The following is an 8,450-nucleotide window of genomic DNA, read 5'->3' as shown; positions in this document are numbered from 1 at the left end:
GGGACCTCCAGGCTGAGGGACACCCTCTCCCCAGGCCCTCCCTCAAAGACTTTCAGAACTGGAGACCTGGACTAGACTCAACCCTAAATGACTGAAATAACCATCATGACTAGAACCTCCAGAAAAAGCTCCAAGGGCCTAAAAGCATAGCTGTTCTTTTCTTCGATCTCCAATGCCTTTCTGGAATTCTAAAAAGGAGCCCCTAAAGGCTGATGAGGCAGCCCCAGGGAGGGACCACAAAGCCAGGAAGCTCATCACACTGTCTGATGAAAAGCAATGCTGGCTCGATTCCACTCACTCCCCTCTGTGCCCAGCCCTGAATTAGCACAGCAGCCTCCAAACGCTGGCAGAGGCAGAATGGGGACAAGAGTTCTATTCTCCATGGTGGAAGGTGTGTGTGTGTGTGTGTGTGTGTGTGTGTGTGTGTGTGTGTGTGTCTGTCTGAGGGTGAAGGTAGGGGAGAGATATAAAGAGAAGCCCCATGATCTTTCGATTTGCCTACTGCAGCACAGTCACTTTGCTGTGTAGTAACCAGCCAGGGAGTAGGTCTTCCTCTGAGTGACAGAGCAAGATCAAAAGGGAACTTAGCCACAGCAGGAGGGATTTAGATAAGCTAGCAGAAAGAACTTCCTGCCTGCAAGGATTGTTAAACCCTGGAAAGGCTAGCCTGGAAGAGTCTGTGGAATTTCTTTCTCTAAGCACACGCTGCCTCCCGGGCCTCATCTGATCAGGACAGTATCTACTTTCTTTTGAGAACTTAGGTGCCCAGCTCATTTCTGCACAGGAACACCAGTAACGTGCTGTGACAACCCTAGGAAGCAAAGGATCTGTGGCCCATTTATTGAGGCTCAGAAGGTTGAAATGAACAAGCCTGGTGTCACACAATTTGTAATGGTGGAGATGAAATTCAAACCAATCCTGCCTTGGCCCAATCCTGCAGCTTCCCCCAAGCAACTCTGCACCAAGGCCCGAGAGAGGTCAGACCAAAGGAAAAGAATGGTCCTCCTCCCCCCAAGAATCTCCCAAGCTGATCCCATGGACCGCTGCCAGCAATGCCAGGAGCTGTCTGTTGGGAAAGCATTTTCCTCATTTTATAGTTAGGAAGCTGAGGCCTGGGACCTGGGAAGGCATGAGGCCCTGCCAGAGAAAGGCAGTGTTCCTCTGCAACAGAGATGTCTACACCCCCACTTTAATGGGCATCTCCTCCGCCTCCTCCTCTTCCTCCGCACCCTCCTCCTCCCATGGCAGCCTGCCAGCTCTAGGGAAGGCGACTGGAAGCAAAATCCCTGCTCTCTCAGGGGAGTCTGGCTCCCAGACACCAGGGGTCTCTTAGCTGACTTAGTCCAAAGGAGGCATCTTCCCACAGGGGCCAGCCAGTCTCCTTTCAATCAGGGTGTCAGGAGAAGCCTAGAGCCCCTGTAGCTGGGTGGCAAGGTGGGGGGAGAGCCCAGCACTACTGGGGACAGAGGTCTTTCTGCCCTCCCACTGGACCCTCCCTGCCTCCCAGACTTGCCCCTAACCCAGCCCTCCTGCAGCTGCCCTCAGGGAAAGACTGGGGCTGGAGCTGAACCCCCAAACAAGAAGGCTTTGTACTGTGGGGTCAAAGGACATGGGTTTAGGAGGCCCTGGCAGGCCCAGCGAGAGAGAGGTCTGTTAACCCTCTCTGCCTGGCTTCTGCCCCTGAACACTCTCCTGAGAGTGGGGAGAGACACTCCAAGGAAAGATACAGGAAGTCTTGGAGTGTCAACCCAACACGGGGTTCAGGACTCTGACCCCACTTCCTCCTTAGGGAATGTCCTTGCCTTACTCTTTCAGTTCATCCAGAGTCCTGGCCACTGACCTTGAGGTCAGTGCTAGGGAGCAGTGCCTGGTGTGGGGCAGTTTGGAGAGAGCCTTTTGGTTCATGGCCCTCCAGGACACCAGGGGTACACCCAGAAAGGCTGGAGCCAGGCACCGCAGAGGAGACGGCAAGAGGGCTGGGTGAGATTTCTGCAGCCTGGGAGTGGGATGCGGAGAGGCTGAGAGGAGGGGGCGGTCCCAGCTCTGAGCCAAGCTGAGCTGAGCCGGAAGGACCCCAGGCTGTGATCAGCACCGGGAGCTTCCTGAGCCCGTCAGCCTCCTCCCTCCCGGGGCCTGGGAAGGGCCAACCCAGCTGGGGGAAGTGCCACTCGGTGCTCCCGCGGTCCCACCCCCATCGCGGGGCATCTGGCGGGCGCTTCCCATGACCTCCCAGGAGACTGGGATCTTCAGTGCTCAGAGCTGTGACGGCATCTGCATCTGGTGGGGGACAGCTCGGTGGGGACTGGGCCCTGGGGACCCTCCCCTGCTGAGGAATGCAGAGAAACAGACAGCTGACTGGCTGGCTGGCTGTAGAGGGTGGGCGGTAGGAGCCTCTCCCCCACACAGGGGCCCTGTCCACACCCCATACAGCAGGCTCCCCATGGGGAAGAGTGCATCCTCACTCACCTCCCGCAGGGCCAGCCAGCCTACAGAAAGTGCAGGCAGCTTCCACCGCCTTCCAAGAAGGAACAGAGGCATGGGGACTGGGCATCTGGGCTCAGGGACCAGGGCAGGCCCTCCTTTCCATGCCCTAGAACAGCATGGAAGTGAGAGGGAATCCTCCAAGCACTGCAGAGACTGCAGCAGCCACCTGGCCCCAGGCCTCACCGCCCCTCCCCCTCTCATTAGGATGGAGGAGTAGATATCTAGGCCTAGGCCTGCAGCCCCAGCTCTGCTCCCAGGCCTGTCATGGCTCCCTCCAGCTGTTCTGAGGGGGAGGGGCAGGAGGAGGTGCATCCTTCCTTATGCCTCAACAGCAAGGCTGCCCAGAGGGCCAATGAGAAGCTGGGAGACCCAGGATGCCTGGGTCTGATCTGTGACTGGGCAGGAGATGGGGGGCAGGGGGGTGAGGAGACTTGTCTGCCCCAGAAGCCAGGCTGGAGACTGTGCAGGGATCTAAGAAGAGAGAAGAGGAGTGTAGTGTGGTGGCGTGCCCGTAATCCTAGTACTTAGGAGGCTGAGAAAGGAGTATCACAGGTTCAAGACCAGCCTTAACTTAGTGAGGCTCTCAGAAACTTAGTGAGACTCTGTTTCCAAATAAAAACTAAAATAGGACTGGGGGCATAGCCCAGAGACAGATACCCTTGAGTTCTATCCCTAGTACTACATACACACAAAAAAAAGCTAAACAAAAAAACCCAACAGAGCCAGGTGTGGTAGTGCATGTCAGTAATACCAGTACTTGGGAGGCTGAGACAGAAGGATTGCAGGTTCAAATTGCAGCCTCAGAAACTTGGTGAGGCTCTCAGCAATTTGGTGAGACCCTGTTTCCAAATAAAGAGCCAGGCGTGGTGGCGCATGCTTGTAATCCTAGCATTTAGGAGGCTGAGACAGGAGGATGGCAGTTCGAGGACAGCTTCAGCTACTACTTAGTGAGGCCCTTTGCAACTCAGAACCTGTTTCAAAATAAAGATAAAAAATAGGGCTAGGGGGTGTGGCTTGGAGGTAGAATGCCCCTGGGTTCCATCCCCAGTACAGCAAAACAACAGCAGCAACAACAACAAAAAAACAAATAAAAATAAAATGGGCTGGGGGTGTAGCTTGGAGGTAGACTACCCATGGGCTCAATCCATCACACACACACACACACACACACACACACACACACACACACACACACACCCCAGAGAAGGCAAAAGCTCCCTAAATATCAAAGGGAACAGCAGAGGTTTAGAAAATGGGACCACAGAGGTGACAGGCAACCCTGCACCAGGCAACTCCATAAAGCAAATCCAGACACCCTCACCCCTTGCTGCACATCTGCACAGCACAGCGCGGGTAATGATAAATTTGAAGAAACGGAGCAGAGAGGCTCAGAGCCCTTAGCCAGTCAGCAGCTGGGCTAGAGGCTGGTTCAAGCAGCCTGAGGAGGAAGAACTTGCAGAGGAAGAGGGCCCTGAGTTCAGATCCATCCACCTCCACCTGCCGCTGTGTTCACTCATCTGCAGACAGGGCAGCATCGGTTCCTTGGTGGATTGAAGGGGATATGCAGGCACAGTGCCCGGCACAGAGTATGTGTTCAGTAACTCATAGTGCTTAGCCACTTCCCAGCTGAGTCGCCCTTCCTAAGTCAGCATGCTTTCCGCGTGAAAAAAATCAATAGGTGAATTCATCTTACCAAATAGCTCACTACTGCTTACACTAGAGACACTTCCTAGGGCGCGCTTCAGTTAGGCCTTACTTTTCAGACTTTTTTTTCACACTCCTCAGGATCCACCTGTGTTCTGATGTTGCCCCCAAGGATTATACACCTTCTGCTTCTTCCCAACTACTGCTCTGCATCGATGAACAAATCAGAACAAAGCGGGTGCTCCCATTCTCCAGTGGGTAAACTGAGGCTCAGAAGGGCAAAGAGGGGAGGGGCCCCAGGATCCATCCAGCAGTTGAACTGCCTCGGGCTCCAGCCCTGCCCTTTGCTCCCTGAGCTGGAAGTACTAGAGGGCCAGGCGGGTCACCTCGGTCCCTTAGCCGGGCGGGCTCCACCCCAGTTTGCACTATGAGGTTTTCAAAAGCTGAGATCCGGTCAAGCTGGCTGGCTGGGTAGTGGAGGGAGAAGTTTCCGGGGCCCGTGGTTACTACACTCCACTTCCTTAGGATGACATAATCCTATTTCTGCAGCAAGAGGCTCCCACCAAGAGTCTCAGGTCTCCGCACAGCCCACATGAGGTCCTGTCTCCCAGGTCTGTAAACCAGACAACATAGGACATGGTTGGCGTGGATTGGCTCTGACTGGCTCTGGGACCCTGAAGGCACCTACATACCCACCCCCACACAGTTTCACGGGTCACCTGCATTCTCTCCCAATCCTACAATGTTCTTGATTCAAAATTTAGAATCATTGACCAAGATTTCTGAGTAGCCTGGGACTAGGGAAATTATTGCAGCTCGAGAACCCAATGAGCAGCGGGCAGGTCCCTTGGGTCCCTAGCTGGTGCTCCGCTTAATCCCCTGCCTACCAGGCTCAACCCTGTGGTCTCCAGGATGGATGTGCTACTGGCCAAGGCCCCTCCCCCTCCCCAGCCTACTAAAGGAAGGAAGCTCAGAGAAGCCAAGCAGAGATAGGGGGAGGGGGCTAGGCCGTCATGGCTGAGACTAGAGCTGGGGGCTTGAAAGGGGCTTAAATAAACTCCCCATGTGACCTGGCTTCCTTCCCCAATTTCAACTTTGCCAACTTGCATTTCTTAGAGGTCCCCCCCCCGCCCCCCGCCTTTTGTCAGGTCTGTATTTCTGTAGTCTGAAGCGGGTCTAGCTCGGCCTCACTTCTCTCTAGCTTAGTTGCACATCCTCCTCCCCCATGCCCAGGTAAAGGCCAGTCAGAGGCCAGCCCAGGAAGCTGAGAGTCCTTATAGGACAAGAGGATTAATGGATAAAGGGATCACAGGGCAGGCCAGAGGGACTGGTATCTCAGGACAAAGCTGAACTACCCAGAGCAGTGAGCCAGGTTCCACCTAGCTGGAGAGGCCACGGGTGGGGCTTTGAGGGCCCAGCACTCACCTGGGGCCCCAGGTCCTGCCAGTTTCCTCTGGCTCAACTTCATCCTCATCCCAGATTAAAGGCCAAGAGCCCCAGGCCTGGAATTTCACCTGCAGGCGTGCGCGCGCGCGCGCGCGCACACACACACACACACACACACACACACACACACACACACGACAGAGTCTGTCTCAATCTTGGCCTTCCTGTCCAAAGAGCTGGCCTCCAGGGCTCACTACGAGCTACTCTCACAGGAATTCAGAAAGTGCTTCAGTTAGGGACAAAAAAAGGACTTCCAGGAAGTCAGAAAGACAGCTGAACCTAGCAGGAAGTAGCGAACCCTGGGGTTGGGATAGGGTAGTTCTAGGCAGCCCTGAATCTTCAATCCTTCCCATAAATGCTCTGCTCAACACCAGCCCCACACCCCATCCTTTAGGTGGAATAAGTGGTTTCTGCGGAGGGGAGGTAGAAGGAGCCCCAAGGCAAACAGAAGCCCCCTATAGTACGTCACTGGTACCATCTGCTGCACCTCCCACTCTGGCCCTAGCACAGCCCTGCCCTCAGCTCTCTGATTAGAAACTGGGTTTGGTCCAGGCATTGTCGGCCTTCCACGGCCGGCTGCCCATTGAGGTCTGGCGTGTGCCGGGCTGGGCGCTCCTGCCACAGGAGCCTGGTGCACCTTCCAGGAGCCCCTGAAAGCCAGCTCCTCAGATCCCCATCCCCCATGCCCATCCTTCCATCCAGATCAGCAACTGCAGGCAAGGTGTGGGAGCACCTGAACCCCACTTTGGACAATCTGACGGGAAGCTCACCCTGCAGAACTGGGTATACGGAGCAATCCCTTCTCTGTGGAAAAGGGGACCCGAGAGCTCTGGTGGTGCTAGTATTCTCCCCTCCCCCATGGTGCCATCCCTTGAGGGTCCCCCTCTCGGAGCCTCACACCTTACAGCACCCCAGCCCAGGCTGGGGATCCTGAAGAGAAGTAGAAGGCCTTTGTTTAGCTTTCTCCTGCAAGATGGAGTCTAAAGGAAAGCCCCATTGAGGAGCACCCCAAGCCCCTTCCTTCCAAGCCCTGGTTCACACCGGGTGGGGGTTGGAGCTTCATTTTCCTTTTATGGTGCTCGGACTCTCCCCATCTGCTGCAGATGCCATATTTACATTTCTCACTCCCACCCCCCACCCGTGCACCTCCCTCCCTCGACCTCCAAGGGCTCCCGCTGCAATGTCAGCCCCAGTGACAGCCTGGCCCCGCCCCAGCCAGCCCACCAGGCACCTGCGGGGCTCCTCTTTGTCTCAGGCTGTTTGGAGCCAGGAAGGCTGTATCGAAGTGATGCTGAGTGCCGGGGTGTGGGGCCTCAATCTCCAGAGCATCCTCTCTAGGCTGCAAAGGGCTGGCCAGGTGGCTGCCCTGGGGCAGGACCCGGGAAGCTTTTCTATTGCCATCTCTGACCCTGTCTAGAAGCAACTTCCCAGGACCCCTGGAATCTGGGTCATTTCTGACCCTGGGGATCTGGAGACCTGACTCAGGGACCCACCCTAAACCTGGACTATTCCCCAACCCCATCATAAAGGCGGTGGCAGGGATGGATGTGCAGCTCCCCATCACTGTCTTGGTGACCAGTTCCATCTGTACTCTCCCAATATAACCTTTGTCAAAGAGAAAGCCCTCATATAAAGGCTGGGAGAGGTGGTATAAAACATCTCCACCCAGCACAAAGAACACAGATGGCTCAACTTTGCAGCATTTCCTGCCCCTGTACCTCTGTGCACCCCTCCCAGTAGAAACCGCTAGCCATGCCCTCTACCCGCCTGATTTCTTCAGATCACTTCAAGGAATGAAGCCCCAGGTAAATCTAAACAGCCCTCCTGGTACCCAAGGAAGGGCCTCACACCCTCCAGCCCTCTCAGAGGCTACAGCTCTTCCTTCCCTCCACCCATCTCTTGGGTCAGGACCCCACAGGGTTCTTTCTCTCCAAAAGCCAACGGCTCCCCCAAGAAGGCCAAGGTACCCTCCCAGCCCTTACGTAGGTCTCACAACTCATCTCTGTCTGCAGATGAGCTCTGGGCTGCCTGCCTTGGCTGGCTGGACCAAAAGCACATAACTAGCGGACTGGGGTAGATGAAGAGAAAAAAATTTCCCCTCCAACATCCCGGTATGAGACAGCAGCCTCGTGGGGGGGCGAAGAGGAAATACACAGACGCTCCGGCCTGGGCCAGGGCTGGGTGTGAAATACCGGATTTCCTTGTTTATTCGATTTTCTGATCATTAAGGGCTCCCAAGAGGGACCCGAAATTACCACCCAAACAAAGCCACCTTCCAGCAGTCCTCCGGGCCACCGCTCCCTGCGGCAGCCGGGCCAGCGCGCGGCGCCCTCCAGCCCGGCCCCTCCTCCCGGGGTGCGGGTTCCAGCTCGAGCGGGGTCTGCGCCCCCGGCCCCCAGCCCACGCAGGACAAAGCCCGGGCCCCTCCGCGCACGCGCCTCTTCCCCGCCGTCGGCCCCTACCTGACCGCCACCTTGACGCAGCAGTCCCCCTGGCCAGCCATGGTCTTCTGACGCTGGGGTCTGGGCGTGGATCAGGGGCGGGGGTCCGGGGGCCAATGCCCAGGGCAGCGGCTGCGGCTGCAGGAGGCGGGGGCGCGGGCGCTGCTGGCGACGGCTGCCGCGGAGGCTGGGGGTGACATGCTCGCGGGCGACTGCAGAGGGGGTCACCGGCGGCCGGACCCCCGGGGCTGATCCCGCGCGCCTCCTCGCGCCATCGGGCGGGGCGCGGAGCTCCTGACAGCCGGCGGCGCGACCCGCCGCTCCCCACCGCGCGGCACACGCGCGCACACACCTCCCACCCCGGCCGCCACCTCCCGCCGCAGCGCGAACAAAGGGGGCGGGGGCCGAACCGGCCCAGGACCCGCCCCCGAGGCC

General features: G+C 57.2%; 1 protein-coding gene across 3 annotated transcripts in view; it reads right to left on the bottom strand.

The window, feature by feature from the left end:
- KIF21B (kinesin family member 21B) overlaps positions 1–8,077 on the bottom strand; it is a gene marked incomplete at both ends in the record, with an annotated part of 48,492 nt that extends 40,415 nt beyond the window's left edge. For all 3 annotated transcript variants that reach the window (XM_080699603.1, XM_080699602.1, XM_080699604.1), the window contains one exon: positions 8,037–8,077. In XM_080699603.1, coding sequence (XP_080555729.1) covers positions 8,037–8,077 — 41 coding nt within the window. The remainder of the gene's footprint in view (positions 1–8,036) is intronic.
- Between the last annotated feature and the right edge of the window lie 373 nt (positions 8,078–8,450).

Source organism: Muscardinus avellanarius, assembly GCF_963383645.1.
Source record: "Muscardinus avellanarius genome assembly, chromosome: 7".
Classification (NCBI taxonomy): Eukaryota; Metazoa; Chordata; class Mammalia; order Rodentia; family Gliridae; genus Muscardinus; species Muscardinus avellanarius.
Note: the sequence above shows the minus strand (reverse complement) of the source record. Positions and strands in the feature narration are given on the sequence as shown.